The 25,990-nt window shown below is 52.5% G+C and overlaps 1 protein-coding gene across 2 annotated transcripts; it reads left to right on the top strand.

Moving 5' to 3' along the window:
* The first annotated feature begins 546 nt into the window (after positions 1-546).
* MMP28 (matrix metallopeptidase 28) lies at positions 547-25,990 on the top strand. 2 transcript variants are annotated; one of them, XM_043481129.1, is made up of 8 exons: positions 547-952; positions 11,982-12,061; positions 12,285-12,472; positions 18,526-18,750; positions 21,361-21,606; positions 23,058-23,207; positions 23,565-23,702; positions 24,918-25,990. In XM_043481129.1, the coding sequence occupies exons 1-8, from the start codon at positions 851-853 to the stop codon at positions 25,310-25,312; spliced, it is 1,524 nt and encodes a 507-aa protein (XP_043337064.1). In that variant the 5' UTR covers positions 547-850; the 3' UTR covers positions 25,313-25,990. The 2 variants fall into 2 exon arrangements, with proteins under 2 accessions (XP_043337064.1, XP_043337055.1); XM_043481120.1 differs by having other exon boundaries at positions 551-952; positions 23,535-23,702.

The raw sequence follows: 25,990 nt of genomic DNA, 5'->3' as shown, positions 1-25,990 counted from the left end.
TGGCGCCAGGTACGCTGCTCCGTTATCTACGGTCATTGTTCTCTCATTAAATGCTCCCTATTATCACATGACATCGCTATACTTATTATCTTCATTTACTGCTGAGAAAAAAGTAGGTTCAGAGAGGGTGTGTGACTTGCCCAAGACCACACAGCGAGCTGCCGGTGGTTGAGGCAGGATTCCCATCTGGAGCTCAAATTCAAGTCTTAAACTCCGGGAGTTGGTGATGGACAGGGAGGCCTGGCGTGCTGGGGTCACAAAGAGTCGGACACGACTGTGCGACTGAACTGAACGGACCCCAGTCCAGGGCTCCTTCTCTCACACCCCAGGGCGTCCGTCCCCGTCGGCCCGGCTGAAACAATCGATGACCCTCGAGTAGGCCAGAATCCCTCTTCCTCGCAGTCTTAGGTAGCCACAAGCGCCAGGAGAAGACGTTTCCTCCCCTGCCCTCCGCAGAGAGTCCGGATCCGCGCGGGGCGAGGCCACGCCGCCTGCGGAAGAGGCGCTTGTTAACACAACGGCGCGTTCCAGGAGGCGAGCCGGGTGGGTGGGGCCGGAGTGCCCGGGACCCGCCCCGTCTTCCCCACTCCGTCGCCTCCAGGTCCGGAGCCCTCGCTTGGATCCGTGGGCAGGCACTGCAGGGCTGGACTACCTCGAAGCCGGCTCGCGACGAAGCGCTGGGAGGAACCGCCCGGCGCTCGGAGCCGGGAAACAGGCGAGGCCCTGCGACTTTCCCCTCGGCACTGGGCCGGCGCACCGCTGGAGCGTCCGCCGGGGCCGGGGCGCGGCGGACCGACGGCCGGCTGCCCCGCGCCCGGTGCCCGGCGCCCCGCGCAGGGGCTGCGGCTACATGGCCGCGCGGGTCGGCCTGCTGCTCCGTGTCCTGCCGCTGCTGCTGTGGGGCGGCCTGGACGCCCAGCGCGTAGGCCGGGAGCTGCGCCGGGAGGCGGAGGTACGCGGTGAAAGCCGGCCGGAGAGGGTCTGCGCGCTGGGGACCGGCCCGAACTTTGCAGTCAGGCCACCCAACCGTCCCATCCGCGCTGACCGTCGGCGTGACCCTCCCTTGTCCTCCGAACCCTTCACACCTGCACGCGAAGAGCCGGGGGCAGCCTTCTCTTCCTTCCCACCCCATCCCGAGCCCCCAAGCCAGGGCTGGAACCACACGCACACGCGGATCCGCACCGGGTTCCCAGGACACGGGGAAGGGGTCGGCGATAAAATGGGATAGACAGGCAAGAACTGAGGGGGAGGGGCCTCCCACACCCAGTTTGGAGCGCAGCCACTGTCCCTCACTGCCTAGGCTGGGGAGACTTAGCAGTTCATTCCTCGGACGCCCAGAGCCCTCCCGGATCAGACGCTCCTGAGACTCCCAGACCGGTGGGGAGAGGGTACCGCTGGCTGGCCCCGACCGGAGGCACGGGGAAGAGCTCTGCCTCCCTGGGCTGGTGCTGCCGCTGACCAGCTGAGACAAGTGGGCGCCCCAGCTCAGAACTAGTTTCCCACCTGTAAAATGGGTAAAAGTAGCACACTTTTTTTTTCTTTTTTTTTTTGCCTGGCATGTGGGTTCTAAGTTCCTCAACTAAGGGCTGAACCTCGGCCCTTGACAGTGAAAGCATGCAGTCCTAACCACTGGACCGTGGCGGAATCCCCCAAAGTAGCATATTCTTTTTAAAAATAATAATAATAATTTTTATTTATTTGCTTTTGGCTGGGTCTTCTTTCCCTGGGTTTTCCTTGCTGAGCCGGGCTTTTCTCTAGTTTTGGGGAGCGGGGCTGCGCTCTAGTTGTCGTGTGCCGGCTTCTCCTCATTGCCTTGGCTTCTCCTGTTGCTGAGTACAGGATCTAGAGAGCGGAGGGGTGCGAAGGGCTTCAGTTGTTGCGCGGTTCCCAGGCTCTAGAGCTCAGGCTCAGTAGTTGTGGCCTAGGGGCTTTGGTTGCTCCCATGCATGAGGGATCTTCCTGGATCAGTGATGGAACCCGTGTCTCCTGCCTTGGCAGGCAGATTCCTGATTCCCTGAGCCACCAGGGAAGCCCCAAGAGTAGCATACTCTTTGAGTTGTTTCTAAGGAGCTTTAAACAATGTTTCAGGACTGAGCCCTAGAAAGGTGGGTGGGGAGGTGGAAGTGACCCTTAAAGATTTCCCATCTCATTTTCCTCCCTTGGACTCAACTGCTTGGTGTAGGTTGCACAAGGGGAACTTTTTGTGAAGTGGAAGTAGAGATGAATTGGGGGCGTCTATCGTCTATATAAAGGTGATTGTAATAATATATACCAGTTTCATTTCTTTCTTCCCCATAGAAGCATCTCCGTGTTTTTTATCTCTTCTCTGGATTAGAACTGAAGTCTCTGCTATTTTAAGGAGTAGGGATCCAAGTTAGTTTTAAATGACTGAGTCCAGCACTCTGCCCTGAGACTCTTACTCCTCTAATAGCATCATTCCTGCCCTGAAACTGCCAGATGCAAGCTTCTCAGTATCCCCACTCCCCTCCCCCAGAAGAGGGAGAATCTCCAAATGTAAGAACCCTGCAGAATGAGGAGGGCCACCTCTGCACCGCTCTGCCTTCCACAGCCGGCTCCCGTCACTGCTCTGAAATATTTGGAGATGGCCCTGCTTCCACGAGGGTCCTCTCCCCAACGCCTTCTCTCCCTCCCCTTCCAAGCCCTGGTCTCTTGCTCTGTGCTCTCTACTTTTGCACGTTCGAGAATCACTTTGTTTCTCTGACTTTAGTGTCTTACAACATCAAGTGCAGAGTCCTTCTGGCCCCAGGAGAAGGCTTCTGTGGACCAAGCCAAGTCTTGTTAAGAGTCCACCCCACCTCCTCCCAAGTCCAGGTCCCAGACAATCCTTGGCAGAAGAATAGAGACCGTATCTCTGCCGCCCATGCTTGTGGTGGCCCCAGATGGAGAGAATTTCATCTTTGGGTGTGCTTGGGAAACATATCTAGCAGACTGAGTCTCTTTCCATCTATTTAACATAATTGAAGGAAGGAGATTTTTTTGTTACCTCTGAGAACAAGAGATATTTTTAAAAGCATGAAGAACTCGTGAAATGTGCAATAGGTGTGGTCCCTATATGCATAAATATATATGCACATTGTGTCATGTTGGAATGTATATATGTGTTTCTGTATATGATCAATTGCATGGGCTTCAGTGTCAGACAGACCTGTGTACAAAAAACCACAGGTAAATTATTTAAACTCTATAAGCCTCAGTTTTCTTTTCTGTAATATGGGTTAGTAATGCCTATTCCACAAGATTTTGGTGTGGTTTCATGAGATAATGTATGTGAAATGCATTCTAGGCTCAGCACAGTGCCTAGTATGTAGAAAACAGTCTATCAAAGAAAATTGCTCTCAATGTTGTTCTTGTTGGTGTTATCTTAGAAAGTTGTGACCCCCTGGACTGTAGCCTACCAGGCTTCTCTATGCTAGGCTCCTCTGTCCAGGCAAGAATACTGGAGTGGGTTGCCACTCCCTTCACCAGGGGATATTCCTGACCCAGGGATCAAACCCAGGTCTCCAGCATTGCAGGCAGATTATTTACCATCTGAGCCACCAGGGAAACAGAGCTTCACGTTAAAGTCCCGGCATGGTGACTAGTCCCCTAGAGCAGTAACACAGGACAAAATATGTAAGGCAACTGTTTTCAGCATTTGACAACAAGGCTATAATTCCTAAGAGATGGTATTGCAGATACTATGGCTATGTTATAGATTACTTCAAAATTCAGTGAAGTAAAAGAACCATTTATTGTGTTTGTAGCTACTGTGGGTTAGAATTTCAAACAAGGCCCATGAGGGCAGCTTGTCTGTCTCTGCAGTGTCTGGAGATGGAACCATCTGAAGGCTGCTCACTCACCTGTCTGGCAGCTGCTGCTTGCTGTCAGCTGCAAGCCTCAGTTCCTCTCCACGTGGTGGTCTCTGCTGGTGGGCTAGTTTGGGCTATCTCTAAACATGGTAGCTAGGTCTCCAGACTGAGTGTTGAGAGAGAGAGAAGAGTAAGAGAAGCAGAAGGTGTCATGTCTTTGTGACCTAGACTAAGAAGTTGCATGGCATCACTTCTTTTTTTTAAAAGACTTTTTTATTTTGGCTGAGCTGGGTCTTCCTCACAGTGCGCGAGCTCTGTGTTGTGGTGTGTAGGCTTCTCTAGTTGTGGTGCACGAGGCTCAGAAGGCTCAGAAGTTGTGGCACATGGGCTTTGTATGTGGGATCTTAGTTCTCCAACTGGGGACTGAACCCCGGGCCCCCTGCGTTGGGAGCACGCAGTCTTATCCACTGGACCACCAGGGAAGTTCCCATAGCATCACTTCTGCTCTACTCCACTGACTGGAGCCCCAAGCCCCAGGTGGAGGGGAGGGAACTGAAATCCCACAATTGGCGGGAGGGGTGTTGCAGTCACATCGTAAGGAGAGCACAGGAATGGGAGGTATTGTGATCATTTAGGGAAATACAACCATCCACAGACAGGAACCCGCACAAAGTGAGCCTCCTGATCACCCCAGCTCCCTGACCACAGTGCAGGGAGCCAGATCCCAAACAAAGCCCAGCAGTCCTGCTGAGCTCATAGGCAAAGGTCAGAGTTCTGGAGATGGCAGGAGAGGCACAGCGGAAACAAGCCATGGGATCTTAAGCTTGTCACTTCCCTTCTCCACTCTGCAGATTCCTTTTCTGTAAAATGAAGGAGTTACATTTCTTAAGTGACTTTTAAGAGTCTCTCCAGCACTAACGTTCTTTAACTTTGGTATGTTTGTATGCCCATGCCTCTGCGTGTATGTGTGTGTACGTTTCATCTTCCTGTGTCCATGTCTATCCATCTGGATGTCTCTGTGTGCAGTTTTTTTTTTTAATTTAAAATTTTTGGCTGCACCAGGTCTTCCTTGCTGCATGTGGGCGTTTTCTAGTTTCAGTGACTGGGGGCTGCTCTCTATTTGCAGTGCGAGAGCCTCTCATTGTAGTGGCTTCTCTTGTTCTAGAACACCGGCTCTAGGGCATCCAGGCTTCAGTATTTGTGGGCACAGTCTTAGTTGCCCCGAAGCATGTGGGTTCATCCTGGGTTCATCCTGGGCACTGGCAGGCGGGTTCTTAGCCACTGGACCACCAGGGCAGTCCTGTGTATGTTCTTTTTTTTTTTTCTGTGTATATCCTTGTGCCCTGCAAGACTGGCTCCGTGTGTCCCCGTGTGCACACAAAGAAATGAAATCAAGGGTTTTCCGGAGTGGGCTTTGCCTGGGAGGGGTCTGACTGCTTACAAAGCTGCATTGTGAACGAGGTCATTGTTGCCCACTTAGGAAAAGCAGGGCCGCTCACAGCCTGAGTGAGTAGGAAGCGCCTCCATTGCTGAGTTGCCAGACGGAGACTTAATGAATGACATCACCACCCCGGCTCCCCCTCCCATTCCTAGCCAGGCCCTGTCCTGTTCTGGGGCAGCACAGACTGTCCCAAGGGATCTGTCTGTCTGCCATGCATTGCCTGGACTTTCTTTAGAACAACCAGGCAGTGTGTCCAGGACCTGCCTTCCGTATCTGTGTAGCTACTCCCAGTGCGCGGGTGCATCAGGGAGCTGGGTAACTTGTCTCTCCAGGGAGACTTTAGGGCTTCTGTGGAATATCCACCCCCAGATGCAGTGTCTGTTTCTCATACCCCAGAGCCATTCGCCTGACTTCATGTGAGTCAGAAACCCAGAAGCCCGGGTGTGGAAGTCGTTCCCAAGAGCTCCTCTCTGTGACTCACAGGGTACACAAGAGGCTCTGCAGGGTCTCAGAGGACCGAGAGTTGATGGAAAAGCAGTTGTCAAGCCAGTCTGAAAAAAAACAAGACATCTAGTGAAAGCTGGATGGTGGACGCAGAGACCCAGAAGAGAGAGACTGTTGGACAACTTTCCCTAAACACAACCTTCGTTAGTGCATTCTTTGTTTTAATATTTTTACATTTATTTGGCTGTGCCAGGTCTTAGTTGCAGCATTCAGGATCTTAATTCCTTGTCCAGGGATCAAACCCAGGCCCTCTGCACTGGGAGTGTGGAGTCTTAGCCACTGGACACCAGGGAAGTCCCCAAGTTGGGACATTATTTTATGCCTTAAACTTAACCCCACATCCAGTGAGGACCATGGCTCCATACAGTCTGGTTATTTGACATGAGAAAAAAATGCAAGATGGGATCTGGCTGGAGAGTGGGCAGCTAATGTTTTCCAACTTCCTTAAGGATGGAAAGTGAAAGAAAGCATGGGGATTACGGTAAGAGGTATCTAGGTTATACCCAGACAGAACTTTGTGAATATTGAACCAGGGACAAGGGAAAGGAGGATTAGAGGAAGGGAGTCAGAAAAGAAGGGGAGGTCTTCACCCAAAATAAAGGAAAGGGGCCAAGCTGGTCCCACTGCCCTGAAGCCTTCAGTAGGTTCCAGAAGTCAGAGCAAAAGCAATGAATTCTGGAAACAGATGTTTGTCTTTGTGAAGAACATACTTGAGTGCTGTCAAATACCTGTGGCTTGTCAGATCGCCCCTTTGGATGTCATGGGAGATGTGATCCCAGCCTCTTTCTTTCTTTTTTTTTCCTTTATTTATTTATTTATTTTTTCAGTGGGTTTTGTCATATATTGATATGAATCAGCCATAGATTTACACGTATTCCCCATCCCAATCCCTCCTCCCCCAGCCTCTTTCTTGAAAGTTGGAGTTCCCTGGCTAAGCAGCCTCTTCCCTCTGCTCCTGCCTGCAGAGGAGACAGAAGGAATCTAGCTAGACACGCCCCCAGTTTTACCTTTTTTAATCTGAGGACCGTCTCCCAGGGACCAGAGCAGGCTGGACCCTGATCCTTCGGTTTTAAAGCATCTGAGTCACTTGTTTAAATGTGTAACAAGACTTCCTTGGATAGGTTTTTGAGAATTTGGATTCAAGAATGAGACTCTGTGGGCTTCCCTTATGGCTCAGCTGGTAAAGAATCCACCTGCCATGCGGGAGACCTGGGTTCAGTCCCTGGGTTGGGAAGATCCCCTGGAGGAGGGCATGGCAAGCCACTCCAGTATTCTTGCCTGGAGAATCCCCATGGACAGAGGAGTCTGGAAGGCTATAGTCCGTGGGGTTTCAAAGAGTCAGACACGACTGAGTGACTAGGCACAGCACAGCATATGAGACGCTGTACTCCCTTGAGACTTACTTTTTGCATTTTTAGAATGGGAGTAACACTGTCCTGCGTATGTTCTTTCAAGGTAATTGTGATGCTCAAGGAAAGTGAGATGTCCTGAAAACTTTGCAATAGGCAGGAGCTCACTGTGGTCCTGATGACCAGAAAATATATTTATTCATGGGACATGCCAAGAGAGGGCTTGGGCTTCCCAGATGGCTCTAGTGGGAAAGAACCCGCCTGCAGGTGCAGGAGACATGAGAGACACAGGTTTGATCCTTGGGTTGGGAAGATCCGCTGGAGGAGGGCATGGCGACCCACTCCAGTATCCTTGCCTGGAGAATCCCATGGACAGAGGAGCCTGGCAGTCTATAGTCTGTAAGGTCACAAAGATTCAGACACAACTGAAGCACCGCAGCACTCAGGCCAAGACAGAACCTCAGCTATCACCCGCTGCATCTTGACTTAGCTAATAGGGCTACAGATGTATTGGATGATAAGCACAATCACAGAGTCACTATAGAAAGATTAAAATCAAGTGGGAACATAATATAAGAAGGAAAAGATCATAGGTAAAGCAATGCGGTTTCTTCATGGGCTTGCCATTTTGCAATTTTCCAAGTTCTTTGCTTCATATTTGTTGCTGCAGTTCTTTTTAAAATTATTTCTTTCTTTGGCTGTATCGGGTCTTAGTTGCCACACGTGGGATCTTCATTGCAGCATGCAGGGTCATTCGTCGCGGTGCACAGACTTTTCTCTAGTTGTGGCTCACGGGCTTAGTTCCTCCGTGGCTTGTGGGATCTTAGTTCCCTGACCAGGGATCAAACCGGTGTCCCCTGCATTGTCAGCCAGATTCTTAACCAGTGGGCCACCAAAGAAGTCCTTGCAATTTTTTATTTGGAGGATGTCCCAGCCACTCTGTGGACAGGAGACTGGGAGCTGGTCCCTCCTCAACTCATTTACCAAAGGTCCCTTCCAGCAATAAAGTTCTGTGTCTGTAAAGGGGAAAATAACATTTTTAATGAAGCAACTATCATAAAACCTTCCCAAAGCTTCCTCTTACTGGATTTTTACAATGCTCCTGTGAAAAGCATAAGACAGTATTCCTAACCCCATTTTATATTTGGGGGCACAGAGAGGGTAAGTAACTCTGTCGGATAGTCCACACAGCTAATCAGTTGCAGAAGCAAGACTCCAATAATAGAAGGAACTGGAGTAGATCTTAGCGCTAATCCGATCCCCTCACTTTATTTCTTTTAATATTTATTTATTTGGCTGCACTGGGTCTTCGTTGTTGCATCATGTGGGATCTAGTTTCCTGACCAGGGATCCAACCCAGGCCCCCGGCTTTGGGAGCATGGAGTCTTAGCCACTGGACCACCAGGGAGGTCTTGCAACGCCCTCGTTTTATAGAAGAGGCAACTGAGATCAGAGAGGCACAGGACTTGCTTAAGGACACACAGTTCTCCGCAGCACCAAGAATAAAGTTCAAGTGCTCAGTCCTGGGCTCCTGCCCTGCCCGGCTCATGACTCAGAGCTCTGGGATTCATTTGCTACACCTCACTGCTAGTCTTGCCCTGCTCAGAAATGGCCAGGACTTCCCCTTCCTTCAGGCACTGGGTGGGCTGGGCTCTACACACCCTCCCAGGACAAGTCAGGACAGATGAAGGACTCGAACCCCTGGAATTCTGATCCCTCTCAGCTTTCTGGGTCCGGGGAGAACCATTTTCCTTTTTCTCAGACACCACAGCCGCTCCCAGGGCTTTACGGAGGCGACTCCCCAGGGAAGCGGCCCCCGTCCTGAGTGAGTGGGTGAGGCAGGTTGGCACACACTTTGAGACCTGAGAGGGTGAATCACGGAGGCACACAGCCCTCCAGCTTCCTCTTCCTGCAGCTGCAGCCCTGGGCTCCGTGGGGGACATGACGGGGTGAGGACAGGGCAGAGAGAAAACCTGGTGCTTGAACTGCGAGGCAGGGAGGAGGACCTGGGCGTGGGCTCCGTGAAGGGGGACAGAGGTGACCCCAGGTGCAGCTCAGGAGCCCCTGAGAGTGCACAGCACAGCCCCCCAGGCCTGCGTTTTCTCCTGGGGTCTCTCGGCCACGCTGCCACCTGTGTGTGTACATGCAAAGTCGCTTCAGTCGTGTCTGACTCTTTGTGACCCCAAGGACTGCAGCCCGCCAGGCTCCTCTGTCCATGGGTTCTCCAGGCAAGAATACTGGAGTGGGTTGCCATGCCCTCCTGCAGGGGATCTTTCTGAGCCAGGGATGGAACCTGCATCTCTTGTCTCCTGCGTTGGCAGGTGGGTTCTTCAGCGCCACCTGGGAAGCCCCTCCAGCCCTGCACCCCTACTCTTTCTCCCAGGCAGAGAGGGGAGTTTCTCTCAGCTTTGCAGGAGGAAAACTGAGGCAGGGCAAAGGGGCACACAGAAGGGGGTGAGGGAGGCCTTCAGGAGCAGAGGGCATCTCAGCTGTGCCTCCTCCTCACCCTGAGATGTGGGCCTCCCTCCACTCGACAGAACTTGAGGACACTCAGTATTAAGGGGCCCCTGCCTGTAACTAAAATATTTTAAAATATGTGCATATTAAACACCCCTGGGGGAGGAAATGGCAACCCACTCCAGTAGTCTTGCCTGGAGAATCCCACAGACAGAGGAGCCTGGCGGGCTACCATCCATGGGGTTGCAAAGAGTGGGACATGACTGAAGCGACTAAGCAGGCATGCATACTAAACATAGAATAACTATAAGGGAGTTCTGAAATCCTGATAATCCCCATTATAATATTTCTGTGCTTTTATGGAAGTAGAAAGTGTCAGATTCTTAACATTTCTTTTACTCATTCTTTCGGTGTCTCTTGGCTGGTGTCCTGGATACTTGCACGCTCTGCCTGCTGGAAATTCAGCTCTGCCTTGCAACCCACAGATTCCCAGAGACCAGGCAGCCCAGGACTTCCCCTCTGATAGACCCCTGCAAAAGCCTCCAGCCCCATCCTGCCCTCCACCCACCTTGCCTGCCAGAAGTACCAGGCGCTGGCAGCCCAGCCAGGAAACAGGAGACGCTGCTAGCCCACTTCCCCTCTCCCCTCCCGCTCTGTCCAAGGCTTCGTAGTTCCAGAACCAGAGCCAACTCCCTGATAAGGGCTGGGTGGGTTTGGGGGGAGGGACACAGGGAGTGCCAGCCTGTTAGCCTGTGACTCAGTCTCTCCCAGGTCACTCACTCAGCAAAACCACTTCTAGGGAAACATTAATTCCTCCCTGGCTTCCTGTAGAAAGCCACTCTGTCCACCCTCCCCAGGGGAGAGGGAAGAGGCACGGACGAGAACCAGGCACCTGGCTGGCATGAGGCAAGTCTGAGATAGAGGGCCTGATTAACAGAGGCACAACTGCCTTGTTTAAAGCACTTCCTGTCTCGTAGAGGGGTTGCCTTCCGAAAGTCTCTTGTTGATTTCCCCATTAAGGTCGATCAGCCAGATCAACTGTGCATTGCGTGTTCTCTATATACCAGACAACTATGCTAGATGGACACTGCTGTATTTAATCCTTCTGAGAATCCGATGGGGTTATTTCTGTTCTCACACTGTGGGTGAAGAAATGGAAGCTCAGAGAGGTCCCTGGCCACCCAGTAGAGTCATGGTGAGGAAGAGATTCTTGATTCCAAGCCCAGAGTTTACTCTATAATGCCACACTAGTTTGAGCCATAGTCTTCCAGATTAAACCCCTAGAACTCCTTTAATCCAAGGTGCAACCCCAAACAGTGTACCTATGCAAACAGACTGCAGAAGGGAACTGCAACCCACTCCAGTATTCTTGCCTGGGAAATTCCAAGGACCGAGGAGCCTGGTAGGCTACGGTCCATGGGGTCATTCGGACACGAATTAGCGACTAAACCACCACCAACTTGCAAAGAAAAAGAGGGAAACAATCGTGCTGAAATACCAATAAATTAGCATAGAAGAACAATCAAATGGATTTGGGAAGAGTTTGTCTAGAACGAGGGTTCCTTATGGAACAGGGCTGTGTTGAGAAGAGGATGTACAGGTTGCTGGAGATCGAGGTAATGAAATCCACAAAAAGGAGGTGGGATACCTGCAAAGGTTTATGGGCTGCTTACTTAGTGAGGTTTTGTTCCCAACTTGTACCTTTTCCTTGAAGCAACGGCTATGATTGGAGTTGATCTGAGTTAAGAAATACAGCAAAGAGAACAAGAAAGACAGAAAATTGTTTCTGGATAGGTAACATAGCAAAGAGGGGTAAAATGAAGAGTCAATGTGTCTATATAAGAATGCAGGAGCTGAGGTGGCATTTTTTTTTTAATCCATTGATGGGACTTTATCCATGAGAAGGGCAAACAGGGAGCCCAGTGCCTCATTCATCTGAGGGGCTGGACTGGTGATAGGTATGGGCAGTGAGTCCCACACTTCTCTCCATTGGCCTCCAAGAACTACATCCACGGACATCCGTGGTGGTCCAGTGCGTAAGACTCTGTGCTCCAGTGGAGGGGGCCTGGGTTTGATCCCTGGTCAGGGAACTAGATCCCACATGCTGAAACTAAGAGTTCGTATATGGCAACTAAAGATCCTGCGTGTTACAACTAAGACCCAGTGCAGCCAAGTAAATAAACAATAAATTGTTTTAATAAATCAATTTAAAAAAAGAACTATATCCAGCTCATCAGTGGTGGCCAGGAACTGAGTCCAGGTTCTGACTCTGATGCCAGGATTCTCTCTGCTATAGCTCATAGACCCAGTTGGGAATGAGGATAAGCCTGGACGTGAAGTCTGTGCCATGGATCCTGGGAGACTCAGGAAGGGGAAAGGATGCTACATTGTGAGGAAAGCTGATGTTCGTCTCTCCCCCAGGCATTCCTGGAGAAGTATGGATATCTCAGTGACCAGGTCCCCAGTAGTCCTTCCTCCACGCGATTCAGTAATGCCATCAGGTAAGGCAGAGGGATGTGGAAGACTTGGTGATGCTGGCGTGCAAAAGCTCGGGTCACCTCTGCTTTCCTGCTGAAAGGCTGGTCTCCCAACTGTGTGCAGCAGGTCAGGCTCATGGCTCCCTCCCCTGCCCCCCACCGCCTGCTATCTCCAGAGAAGCTCCCTGCCTTCCCCTGCACCAGCCAGCCTCCCGCTGTGGTCCTTTATCTCAATTCCTCCTAACAGGGAGTTCCAGTGGGTTTCCCAGCTGCCCATCAGTGGGGTGCTGGACCCCGCCACCCTGCGTCAGATGACGCGGCCCCGTTGCGGGGTGGCAGATACTGACAGCCAGATGCCTTGGGCTGAGAGAGTCAGCGCCCTCTTTTCGGGACACCGGGCCAAAATGAGGCGTAAGAAACGCTTTGCAAGGCAAGGTGAGTACTGTTAAAATCTAGGTGGGCTGGAATTCCCCAGTAGCCAGAAAAATACTTCTCGGCCTCGGACCAGGCTCTGTCAATAACCTCTCTTCCTTAGGGAGGGCAACTGGGACCTCTTAACCCAAAGCTCATGTTTGTGAGCACAGACATTTAAACCAGAATGATGCCTACATTGATGAACTTTCGTTGTGCAGGTATTTTCCAGAGCAAACCACATCAAGCCCACTTAATTCCTTGATCAATTTGCTATGTATGGCAGTTAAACCATCGCCGTTTTCTTTTATATTTGACTGAAGTCATTTTCATCTGAATCGATTCTTTTTTCATAAGAATTATTTAACAAAGATGTGAGTTATCGATCAGTTTTATTTTGGCCATGACACATTTTTTTTTTTACAGTGTTATGGAAATACAATTCACTTACCATACAATTTACCCACTTAAAGTGAACAATTCGGTGATTTTTAGTATATTCACAGCATTGTGCAACCATCACCACAATCTCATTTCAGAACATTTCCATCACCTCAAAAAGAAACCCCATCCCAACAAGGAAACAGTCTGTCCCATTCCCCTGCCTGCCAGCTGTTGGCAACAGTGGTCAACCTCCTTCCCGACTATTTGAATTTGTCTGTTTTACACATTTTCACGTTACAGTTTTTGCCGTTGTACATCTCCTTGTGTAGTTCTGGGGTTTTTCTTCCCTTCTTTCTCCTCCTCAACTTTCTCCTTGTTTGTCCAAATCCAGTCTTCCAGGATCAGATGTTATAGAACTAAGATTTATAAAGAAAATTCGGTTCTTGTCAATTCTTTGTCAATAACAAGTTTGACTGTGTAATTTTAACGTCTTGTCTGTACTAAGTCTAATTTTTTCTGATCAGTTTTTTGCAGTTTTCAAGATTTCTAACAAGACGAGGTTGCTCAGTCAGGTTCTCATCTATTATTAATTTTACTATGGGCACTTAGGGCCATTGCTTCTTTTAATTTGCATGAACGACTTTGGCTGACAATACCCATTAGGAACAGAACAGAAGGCATGCTGGTTTTTTTATTTCTTAGCTGATTTGTAAGGAAACTGTGGGCCGTTCCCCTCAGCTGTCGGAGGACGGGTGTTTCCAGGTGTTTGCCAATCCGGCTCCACTGTGTCCACACGTGCGGCCCCTCCAGGTGCCCGGTACTGCCCAAATGCATTCCTGGTAGAACAGAGAGGAGCCATGGGGGTCTGGACTCTGCGGTCAAGATGTGCTTGGAGTCAGCATATTCTGCAGCCCCCCATGCTTCTGGACAGCGGAGGGGAAGGGTGAGGCAGAATGGAGGAGCAGTGTGAGTTGGAGCAACATCCCTGGATGGATCTGGGGCTCTGCGTTTAGTTGTGTGACCTGGGCTGTATCTGAAATATCTGTAAAGGAGAGGCCCTGATTACCAAGGGGAAGGGACTTGTCGTGAGAATGCAGTGGAAAATGGGGCCCCAGACAGTCTCAATAGCAACACGTCCAGGCTAGAGCCCGTGTCCCAGAGAATTGAAGCGATGCCTCCTGGGCGCTCAGGGCGTGACCTGAGCACAGGGATGCAGCCTCCAGGCAAGCCCCAAGGGAGGAACTGGTGGAGTCTATGTACCACATCCAATTTGAAGCATTCTTTTTTTTTTAACTTTTTATTTTGTATTGGAGTATAGCCGATAAACAATGTTGTGATAGTTTCAGCGAAGGGGAAGGGACTCAGCCACACATGTACATGTATCCACTCTCCCCCAAACTCCTCTCCCACCCAGGCTGCCACGTAACGCTGAGCAGAGTTGCCTTTGCTATACGGTGCATCCTTGTTGGCTACCTTGTGGGTAGCCTTTCCCTTCTCCAGGGCATCTTCCCAACCCAGGGATCGAACCCAGGCCTCCCACATTGCCGGCGGATTCTTTACCAGCTGAGCCAGCAGGGAAGCCCCAGGGTGTCCATGTCCATCCCAAACTCCCTAACTGTCTCAATCCCCCCATCTTTCTCCCCAGCAACCATAAGTTTGCTGTCTCTGTCTGTTTTGTAAGTTCATTTATATCATTTCTTTTTAGATTCTACATACAAGGAATGCCATATGATCGTCCTCCTTCTCTGACACTTTACTCAGTATGATAATCTCTAGCTCCATCCACATGGCTGCAAATGACATTATTTCATTTTTATTAATGGCTGAATAATATTCCATTGTATATATGTACCTCTTCTTTATCCCCTCATCTGTTGATGGACATTTAGGTTGCTTCCATGTCTTCACTATTGTAAAAAGCCCTGGAGCATTCCTTTTGAACATCAATCCATGCTAAGGTACCTCCTTCTCCATCTCATTGCGTGACACTGTCCCCCTCTGTCCAGACAGCAGTGGCCAGACTAGACAGAGAATTTCCCTCTGGTTCACAACATGCACCATAGCAGCTTGACTTAGTTTTCCTCCTGGGTGGGAGGACGTCCCCTAGAATGGAGCTGTGGGTGTGGCAGGCACTGAGCGCTTCCTATGCCTCAGGAAAGAGAATGTAATCATTAATGGGCTTCCCTGGTGGCTCAGACAGTAGAGAATCTGCCTGTAATACAAGAGACCTGGATCGGATCCCTGGGTTGGGAAGTTACCCTGGAGAAGGAGATGGCAACCCACTCCAGTATTCTTGCCGGGAGAATTCCATGGAGAGAGGAGCCTGGTGGGCTGCTGAGCCTTGATGATGTACCAAGCATGGTTCTACATGGATTAACTCATTTTATTCAATAACAACCGTATGAGATGGGTCCCCTTATCACCCTCAGTTTACAGATGGGGAAAATGAGGGATCAAGAGCTTGGGCAACTCTCCCAGGGCCACACAGTAGCCAAGCCTTCTTGTCATTGGGAGGATTAAGTGATCACCAGATGTGAAAAACCCCAGAACATGGGTAGGTGCATGAAAAATGATGTGGGTTTCTAGGCCAGTGGCTTTCCATGATGTGGATGAATGCTGTACTGATGAAGCTGGGCTCCAGGGTTGCCAGATAAAACACAGGATGCCCATTTAAATTTGAAGTTCAGATGAACAACAAGTAATTATTTTGTTTTCACATACTTATACTAAAAAAAAAAAAGGTATTCGCTGTTTATCCAAAGTTCACATGGAACTAGATGTTCCATATTTTCATTTTGCTGAATCCGGCAACCGTGCTTACAGGGCTGATTTTCAATGCTCCCGAAACCTCCCAGAGCTGATGCAGGTGAGGGCCCCGGGGGATGTATCTGGGATATAAAAGGAAGGAGCCGGCCTATTGACTGAGCACCCACCACATGCCAGGCAGCTTTGTGTTGCTTTTCCACTTGCTATTTCACTTTTACCAGGAGGTGGGTCTTACCAACCCCACTTTGCAAGTAAGGAAACTGAGGCTTGGAAAGATTCAAATAATTTGATATTCGAGGTTGTAAGCAGAGGCACTGGGATTGTTAACCCATGTTCTCTCCATAATATCAGTTCCCTGTTGGGAATCAGGACTTCAAGGTCTTCCCAAGCAAGGAATCTAGCTCTCTGCCCTTCCCCGTCTCTTTTTCCCTCCCTCCTCCCTTTTGGATTTTGGAGCAAAGGTGTAGGAGGTGCGATGCCAGGTGCTACTGTGGCCTGAGGGTCACCATGGAAACCAGCCCTGCCTGGCGAGGAGTTTGGGATGGGGGCCCAAAGTGGCCGGTCTGCTCTGAGAACACACACCTAGAAGAAGACAGGGGGTAAAGGCTCAGGCTGCTGGTCCGGTGGTTCCTTGCTCCCCTGCCCCTCACCCAGCTCCGCTCCTAAGGACAATGCCCGTGTCCTCCTCTCATAGGCAGTAAGCGGACAGGACACCCCTAGCCTCCCCACTTCTTGCCCACGGAGTGAGGGGCTCCCCTCGCTGCAAAAAGGCAGAAGGAGCTGCTTCATACTTTTCTAGAAGCTTGAAGGTGGAGGGGAGAGAGTCTGAGAGTGGCTTACCCATAGCAGGGTGGGGAGGAGCCCAGCCCAGTGAAGACTTGTCAAAGAGAAGCTTCCTGGCACAGAGTGAAGCCTCAGGCGGCGCCTCTGGACTCCAGGCCTTCCTCTGCTCTCCTGGGCCCCCTCCCATCCTTAGATCCTTCCCTGTGCCCTCCCTGAGGGTTGCTCACTGGCTGGGAGAGGTTGGGTGGCTGCCAGGCCCTACAGTCCCAGGAGGCAGCCTTGCCTTGCCTGGAGCTTGGCATGGGGGTAGGAGAAGGGACAGTCCCTCCCCGCCTGCCATGGGGCGTGGAGGGGTGGAGAGGAGGGAAAGGGCACTCAGCTCTTCTGCTCTCCAGAGAATTCAGGAGAATTTCAGCTCTTGCAGGGCCCCTGCTGTGACACAAAGAAGCGATGTTTAGGCAAATTTATGCCTTGAGTCTTAGCCAATGTGCCTGCTTATCAGTGTCGGGCCTGGGCTCAGGGCCAAGCTCCACTACTCACTCATTTTTTTTTTTTTTCTTAAGAGATTTTATCTTTATTTTTTCTGTTTTTATTTGTTGTTTTTTTGGCCATGCCGTGCCAAGTTCAGGATCTTAGTTCCCCAACCGGGGATCGAACCCATGCCCCTGTGTGGGGAGGGCAGAGTCTTGACTCCTGGATGACCAGGGAAGTCCCGACTCACTCATTCTGAGTCCCTTCCTCCTGGTCTCAGTCTCTGCAAAACAGAGCAGAGAGGTGGATAAGGAGATGGCCGAACACCCATGACTTCACGCCTTCTGCCTGGTTCAGGCAAGGACAGCCCCAGGACAAAAGGGCAGGAGGTCTGAACCTTCACCTGGTCCCCCCTCCGAGGAGAGAGGGGGCTGTCCTCCAACACAGGCAGGCCCGCCCTGCCCACTCATCACCCATGCTGCAGGAAGTCTGGTCCATGTGGGACATGTGTGAGTGCTAAGTCGCTTCAGTCGTGTCCAGCTCTTTGCGACCCCATGGACTGGAGCCCACCAGGCTCCTCTGTCCATGGGATTCTCCAGGCAAGAGTATTGGAGTGGGTTGCCATGCCCTCCTCCAGGGGATCTTTCTGACCCAGGGATCGAATCCGCATCTCTTATGTCTCCTGCATTGGCAGGTGGGTTCTTTACCATAGCTCAGGACACTGAGACCCAAAAGACAATGTGATTAAGACAACGTGATTCTCGTGCACTCCCAGGAGTCCTGCCTCTGAGTTGCGAGTCTTCCACTTGGGGGTCACAGTCTCAGTCCCTGAGCCTGCAGAGCTCAGAAATAGCCCATTAAAAAGTCTGAGAGCTGGATCTTCTGAGCACCCTGGTCCTGGGTGACCGATGAGCTGCAGAGGGACTTGGTTGAGTGGGGACTCGGGCAAGAGGCCAGAGTCTCCAGCCTCTGGGAGGAACTGCAGTTGGGGGCAAAGGAACTCTTCACTGAGTGGAAATGGAAAAATTTCTCTTGGTCAGTGACAAAACACACCCTTTGTTCTTATTTGTTTTCACCTCAGAGCTCTGCAGAGTCCCTGAGGAAGTGAGGGGGGAGGGCCGGGGGGCAGAGAAGGACCTCAAATAAATGCGCCTTGTGGTCTCTTGTCAGCAGCAGGCCCGGGGGCATGGGGAAGGGGAGACAGCAGAAGAGTGAGAGGGGTGGGGAAGAGGAGCGGGGAGAGGGGAGTCGCAGGTGCGGCCCCCATGGCCCCCCTTCCTCTGCCCCCACATGGTAGGCAGTGGCTGGGATCCGCTACCAGCAAGAGGCGCGGCTCAATGTTCAAGCTTGGTCCAGACAGTGGGGAAGGTGACCCCAGACCCGAGAGTCCTTGGGGTTGGGGATCCTTCCTGAGTCGAGGCTCCACAGCCCCCATCACACGGGGGCCTCCGCGGGCCAAGCCACTGGACCAGGGGCTGTGCAAGACAAGGGTTGCTTTGTCAGTCTGAGATCAGTGCCTCCACCGATGGGGGGCTTCCCGGGGCCAAGGCTGTGTCTCCTTCACCAGTTCATGGACTTCCCGGGGGAGGGCCAATCTCCCTATCAAAAGGGTCCACGGGGCCAGCCCGAGGCTCCGCAGCAGCTGTGACTGACGCAGCCTCTCTGGGTGGCAGGCAACAAGTGGTACAAACGGCATCTCTCCTACCGCCTGGTGAACTGGCCCCAACACCTGCCTGAGCCCGCAGTCCGGGGGGCCGTGCGTGCCGCCTTCCAGCTGTGGAGCAACGTCTCGGCGCTGGAGTTCTGGGAGGCCTCGGCCACGGGCCCCGCTGACATCCGCCTCGCCTTCTTCCAAGGGGACCACAACGACGGGCTGAGCAACGCCTTCGATGGCCCAGGTGCTGACGCCGAGCCTCTCTCCTGCAGGGCAGGAGGGAACCCCAACTAGGAAAGGCAGTCTGGAGAGAAGGCAGTGGAGGGTTCGCTCCTCCTGTAGGCTTGGCCAGGCTGCAGCCCCCTCCAGAGAACCCTCAGTCTTCCCACCTGTAGAATGGGAACAGTGGTCCCTGCTCTCTTAGGTGCCGCGTGGCTGAAGGGTTGGTCACATGAGGTTCTGCATGGAAAGTGTCTTGCAAACTCTAAGGAGTATTATCTCTACTGGGAGAACCTCCTGGGGTCCTTTCCTCCATACCCTGCCTCTTATCAGGCTGGTGCCTCTCGTTCTCCAGGAGTGGATGTTCCCTCAGACCAAGGCTCTAAAAACACCTGGAGGCCACCACAACTCCATCCCTACTCTCCCACCACCCACAGCACAGTCACGGATGCAGGGCAAGGGACATTCTATTCCCTCCATGCCAACTGCTTCACACACTCACAGCCCAGACTCTTCTGTTTGGTCCCAAAACTAAAGGCTTACTGCCCTTTAGTTATCATGTAAACTGCCCTCATCCCAGTCTGCCCAGCACTGGCCTTCATGACCTGAATACAGGTTATCTGTGTATCTCCTCTCCGCTAGGGAGGCAAGGAGACCTCATTAGACCCCTTCAGGACTTAAGCCCTTGTGTGGCCTGGGAACTTGGGCCCCCACCTCCCCTGCACCCTCCTACTTTCCATCAAGCCCACTCAGAGCAAAACCCACTTCCAAGCCCTGCTCCTGGGACCCAGGGTAGGACTGGGAGAAATCCAGGCTTTACACGAATCCACATGTACCACTCACATGTGCTTGCATGTAACTCCCTTCACCCACAATATCGCCATGAGACGCTGATAGTCTGGTTGCTAAGACAGCGCTGGACTGGGAGTCAGCTCTCTGATTTGAAACTGGTGTTCATTTGCGTTTATGTCTTCTCCCTTTGAAACCTGCCCATCTGTCTTCCAGGATCATGGTGAGAGTTACACAGTAAGGGCTTACATGGGTCAAAACAACTTGAGGCATGTTCAAAATTAGAAGCAAATACTCCTCCTACACTGGCTTCCCAGTTGGCACTAGAGGTAAAGAATCCACCTGCCAATCCGGGAGACATAAGAGATGTGGGTTTGATCCCTGGCCAGGAAGATTCCCTGGAGGAGGGCATGGCAACCCACTCCAGTGTTCTTGCCTGGAGAATCCCATGGACATAGGAGCCTGGCGGGCTACAGTCTATAGGGTCACAAGGAATCAGACATGACTTAGCACGTGCACACACACACACACACACACACACACACACACACATTCCTCCTCAGGCCAGCTCTCCATGCCCCAGGAGGCTCCCTCTAATGGTAACCCCCCAACTTTTGTCAGTCCCTGCTGGCCTGGGTTCCAAGAAGGCCATATCAGAAGGACTTTCAATGGGCTTCTAAGCCAGCATCATTGCAGTGCTGTTTTCTGACCCTTGGGGAAAGTGAATTCTGAGGGGGTAGGGCTCTAGAAACTACAAAACTGCATCTGGGCCCGGCTATAAGCTTGACAATGACTGATCCAGCCCATCTCCCTCTGCTCACGCCTATTACAAGCAGGGAAGCAGAGACCTACAGAGGGCCCTGGCAGAGGGAAGGCAAGAACAAATGAATGCAAGTTTTTTTTCTTTCTTTCTTTCTTTTCTATTATTTCTTGGCTGCACTCAGAGGCATGCAGGCTCTTAGTTACCTTAGATCTCTGATAGGAGTCAAATCCTAACCACTGGACTGCCAGGGGATTCCCCTATATATACTTCTTAAAAAGGAAGCCTATACCTCCCCATAAACACACTCAGCACCTAGATGAAGAAACAACATTACCAACACCCCCAGAAGTCTCATTATGCCCCCTTTTGGGGTAACCACTGATCCCTAATCCTAGATCTCTTCGAAAATAAGTAGTAGTTATTACCCACAGTAGGCTCTAAGTATTACATGTGACATACACATATACTGTGTGGTGTGCTCAGACGTGTCCGACTCTTTGCGACCCCATGGACTGTAGTCCTCCAGGCTCCTCTGCCCATGGGGATTCTCCAGGCAAGAATACTGGAGTGGGCTGCTATGCCCTCCTCCAGGTGATCTTCCCCGCCCAGGAATCGAACCCATGTCTTTTATGTCTCCCGCATTGGCAGGCAGGTACTTTACCACTAGCACCACCTGGGAAGCCCTGTGGGCTGTGCACACATCCCTTTTTAATCTTCAGAACAGCCCTGCAAGGATCGACTCTCTTAGTCAACATTCTCATTTCTCGGATCTAAAAGCTAAGACACAGAGGCCTTGAGCTATCTGCCCAGGTCACAGCAGCTAGGATAAATGGTTAAAACCAGGATTGCAAGCCAGGCAGTTTGGCCCCATGCTCTTTGCACACCACGCTGCCTCCGAGGCGTCCAGACCCACAGCCTAGTCATCTGTTCGTTGCTCCACACTTCCGCCTCTGCCAGACTCAATTAGGAGGGAAATCACCCATCAGAAAAGCACCCACACCCAAGCCAACGGCGTTTGCGCGGGGCGGTTGGGGGTGGGGGTCGGAGGCGCCGGCTGCCCCTGACCCGCCGCGCCGCCTGCAGGGGGCGCCCTGGCGCACGCCTTCCTGCCCCGCCGCGGGGAAGCGCACTTCGACAGAGACGAGCGCTGGTCCCTGAGCCGCCGGCGCGGCCGCAACCTGTTCGTGGTGCTGGCGCACGAGATCGGCCACACGCTAGGCCTGACCCACTCGGCCGCGCCGCGCGCGCTCATGGCGCCGTACTACAAGAGGCTGGGCCGCGACGCGCTGCTCAGCTGGGACGACGTGCTGGCGGTGCAGAACCTGTATGGTGAGAGCCTCCGGCGCGCACGCCCCTGCTCCCTTACCCGCCCCCTGCGCCCCCCACCCCCAACCCGGGACCCCCAGGGCTCGGACGCCGGCTCTTCAAAGAGGATCCCCCATCCTAAGCGCAGGAAACTGGCTTGCCCATCACTGGTCCTTTCCGATCTGTAGCTTCAGGCTCCCCTTAGATCTGAAAAACCTCATCTCCCGCTCTGCTGCTTCCCTACGCCTATTTCCAGCATCCTGACCCCCTGGGCACAGCTCTCCTCTGCGTTCCAATTGTCTGTTCCTGCCCAACCCCCGGCTGCGCAGTTCCTCCCATACGCCTCCACCAACCCCCACCCCCCCATCACTCCTGCTCCCAGCTCCAGTGGCTCTCTCCCAAACTTTAGCCTCCGTGACGTTGATGCCCACTCTTCCCACCCAACCCCCTGCCCCTCGCCCCCGAGCCTGGGTCTCTGCCTGGCGGTGGACTTAGACAAGGTCTTCCCCAGAATGAACTGACCCGTGCTGCTGCCCGGAGACTTATCTGGACCCAAGGCTCGCCTCGGCCTGGGGAGCTGCGTCCCTGAGTACGTAGGGGCAGTGGACAGGGCCAGGATCCCTGGGATCAAGTCTCCATTTCATATCAGACTAGCAGTTGCTCATGGGCAAAGCATTTCCTCTGTTAGAATCCTCCATTTTTGTGAAGTAATTAGCCTCCAACTAAAAAAAAAAAAAAAAAAAACAAAGAATCCTCCATTTTACCTTTAAAGAAAAAAAAGGAGAGGGGGGATAATTTAGGTCCTGCTTACCCCCACAGGGCTGTTGTTCTAGTGCCTATGAACATGCTTTGTAGCCCAAGAAATCTACATAAACATAATAATAGCAGCTGATATTTCTTGAGTGTCTACCGTGGGCCAGGCACTTAACACACCCAAGAAGTAAGTATCTTTTTATCCGCAAATGAAGAGAATGGGGCTCAGAAAGGTTAGGTAACTTGTCCAAGGTCACACAGCTAGGAAGGTGCAGAGGCCAGGATTCAGGAACTGAGGCCGCATTCTAAGCTTGTTGGACTCTGCCTCATTCTCAGAAGTGCAGCGATGTAATTATCACTGCGGTCATCATCACAGCCTGGGCCCCCGAACTCTGCGCTCCTACTCTCTGCATTGTCCAGGACTCAGGAAAGAGGACCCTCTGCCCATCCTAGTTCCAAACCCTTGTTTGTTTCCCCACTCCAGTTTCACCCATTCACAGACTGTGGGATAGGAAAGAGGACTTCTGAGTTTGGTGCTATAGTTAACACCAACAACCAAGGATAACTCTTAACCCCCACCACCCACCCCTGCTCTCCTTCACTGCGCCTGTCAGATAATGAAATGAACCAAGGGGGAGGTCTTGAGCTCTCGACACCCCACCCCACAACCAGTGTGTGTTCTTTCCTGCTTCCCTGCTCCTCCTCCTCCTCCCCCCACCAAGGGAAGCCCCAGGGGGGCTCAGTGGCCATCCAGCTGCCGGGAAAGCTGTTCACTGACTTTGAGGCCTGGGACCCCCTCAGACTCCAGGGAAGGCGCCCGGAAACCCGAGGTCCTAAATATTGCCATTCTTCCTTCGATGCCATCACTGTAGGTAAGATGGTCCCACCGGCGCCTCGCTTTCTTCTTTCCTCCCCCCAGCATCTTCAAGGGTCTCCGGAATTGAAGTACAAGGTTGGGAGGGTGGCAATTATAAAATCCAGAAATCCCAAGTCACAAGCACTCCTCAGGGTAGCAAGCCCACGCCAAGCAAAACCCTGCTCCCTCCTGCACTTTCGCTTCTGTCCCAGCTGTGCACACAGCATCCTCTCTGCTGGGTCCTCTCATCAGTTTGGGAAGCTGGGCTCTAGGGAAGCACCTCCCATGGAAGGAAAGCAGAAGGCTGAGGGTCACTCCTCAACTCTCTCTTGGCTCCGGGCAGACGGACAACAGCGCCTGTACGTTTTTCAAGGGAATCAGTTCTGGGAGGTGACAGCTGACGGCAACGTCTCAGAGCCCCGCCCACTGCGGGAAAGGTGGGCGGGGCTGCCCCCCCACATCGAGGCAGCCGCCGTGTCATTGGAGGATGGAGACTTCTACTTCTTCAAAGGTACCAGCCCTGGGGCAGATGAGAAAATTGAGTCCTAGCAGGGGAGGAATCTACCCAAGGTCAGAAGAGGGGAGGAGTCTCGATTGCAATCTGAACCTGCGGCCCCAGGAACTCTCCCAGGAGCTTCCTTTAGTGATGGATTGGGGGACACAGGTGCCAAGGTTGTCCCAGGAGAGAGGGTGGAAGCACTTCAGAGACGAGGGAGGCAGAGGACAGCTCTGAGCTCTGCAATACAGCAGAAGAATGAAGCTTCTTTAGAAGCCTAGCTGTGTGAGGCTGGGCCTGTCAATTAACTCGTTGTTGTTCAGTCGCCAAGTCATGTCCAACTGTTTGTGACCCCATGGACTGCAGCCCGCCAGGCTTCCCTGTCCTTCACTATCTCCTAGAGTTTGCTCAAACTCATGTCTCTTGAGTCGGTGATGCCATCCAACCATCTCCTCCTCTGTCACTCCCTTCTCCTGCCCTCAGTATTTCCCAGCATCAGGGTCTTTCCTGATGAGTCAGCTCCTCGCATCAGGTGGTTAAAGTATTGGAGCTTCAGTTGCAGCATCAGTCCTTCCAATGAATATTCCGGACTGATTTCCTTTAGGATGGACTGGATGGATCTCCTTGCAGTCCAAGTGACTCTCAAGAATCTTCTCCAGCACCGCTTTTGGAGCTTGAATTTGTTGAATGGGGAAGAGAATCCCTCAGCCTTGTTGGGAAAGGAGGATTAATGTGAGGAATTAAGGAGGATTAATCTGAGGAATGTGCAGTGTATGACATGAGAACATAGTGTTTATTCATTGATTCGACCAATCCTGAGTGCCTTCTGCACACTGGGTTGGAGGTGTTGGGATACTGTAGTGATCGAAACAAAAATCCCCACCCCCACAGGACTGTTGGTAGTAATGGCCTTGGAGGAAGCCCTTGGCCTTGAGGGAAGTCCATTCCTCACCCGGGAGGGGGCGTGCTTCCTGCCAGGGGAGTGTGTGTGGGGGGGGGGGGGCGGGGGGCGTCCTTCAGCGCTCCCCGCCCTCTGCCGACACCTGCTGGAAGTTGAGGCTGCAGCAGTTCCTCCTCTGCGATTTATCACTGGTCCATTTTGGTTATCGTGAATACTAACCACCTTGGGCTCCAACTGATGCCGAGTAGGGGTGTGGGGGGACAGGGGTGGGGTACAGAGCCAGAGGGTGAGAGCTGCCAACTCACCCTGGCCCTTCCGACATCCCACAGGGAGTCGATGCTGGAAGTTCCGGGGCCCCAAGCCAGTGTGGGGCTCCCCACAGCTGTGCCGGGCCGGGGGCCTGCCCCGTCACCCCGATGCTGCCTTCTTCTTCCCTCCTCTGCGCCGCCTTGTCCTCTTCAAAGGCACTCACTACTACGTGCTGGCCCGAGGGGGGCTGCAGGTGGAGCCCTACTACCCCCGAGGCTTGCAGGACTGGGGCGGTATCCCGGAGGAGGTCAGCGGCGCCCTGCCCAGGCCGGACGGCTCCATCATCTTCTTCAGGGACGACCGCTACTGGCGCCTCGACCAGGCCAAACTCCAGACAACCACCTCAGGCCGCTGGGCCACAGAGCTGCCCTGGATGGGCTGCTGGCACACCAACTCAGGGGGCGCCCTGTTCTGAAGACGCCCCCACCTCTTAGTGAGTGCCTTCATGGCCAATGTGTGTCCCTTGCTCCAAGGGCAGACAAGCCTCTGAGCCTCCCCACAGAAGCCCGGGCAAGAAAGGTGGTCTGTGTTTGTTCCCTGGAGGATGTCTTTGTGCTGTCAAGACACTGCATTCGAGATCTCATTTCCCAACCAGGGATCAAACCCCTGTCCCCCTGCAGAGGAAGCACGAAGTCTTAACCACTGGACCACCAGGGAAGTCCCGAGACATTGACCATTGTGGGATCAACTCAACGAGAAGCTAAAAAGGGTCCCAGACCCCATGGACCCTTTCCCCAGGGACTCATTCCTCCCCAGGCCTTGGGGATTATGCTTCTGCCCCAAAGGTGCAGTACCTGTCCCCGAGGCCACAGTACTGGACAACCAGGAAGGCTGCCAAACTCAGCGGAGAAGTTGGGACACTTTCCCAGGCTGTCCCTTCCCCTCAGGACCTCCTGACTTGGTCCCTAGAGAACTGTGTCTTATTTAATCAGAGGCCCTGCCACCAGGAAGCTTGTATGGTTTGGGTACCAGAGTCTCAAACCTCAGGGGAGTCAGGACCCAGAACAAGGAGACCAATGTAGACCTGCTGGGCCCTGTTATTTTTTGGGGGGAGGGTGGGAATAAAGATGTGCTCCCAGCGGGTGGACTTGGA

The sequence above is a fragment of the Cervus canadensis genome, chromosome 1 (assembly GCF_019320065.1).
Source record: "Cervus canadensis isolate Bull #8, Minnesota chromosome 1, ASM1932006v1, whole genome shotgun sequence".
Lineage (NCBI taxonomy): Eukaryota > Metazoa > Chordata > Mammalia > Artiodactyla > Cervidae > Cervus > Cervus canadensis.
Note: the sequence above shows the minus strand (reverse complement) of the source record. Positions and strands in the feature narration are given on the sequence as shown.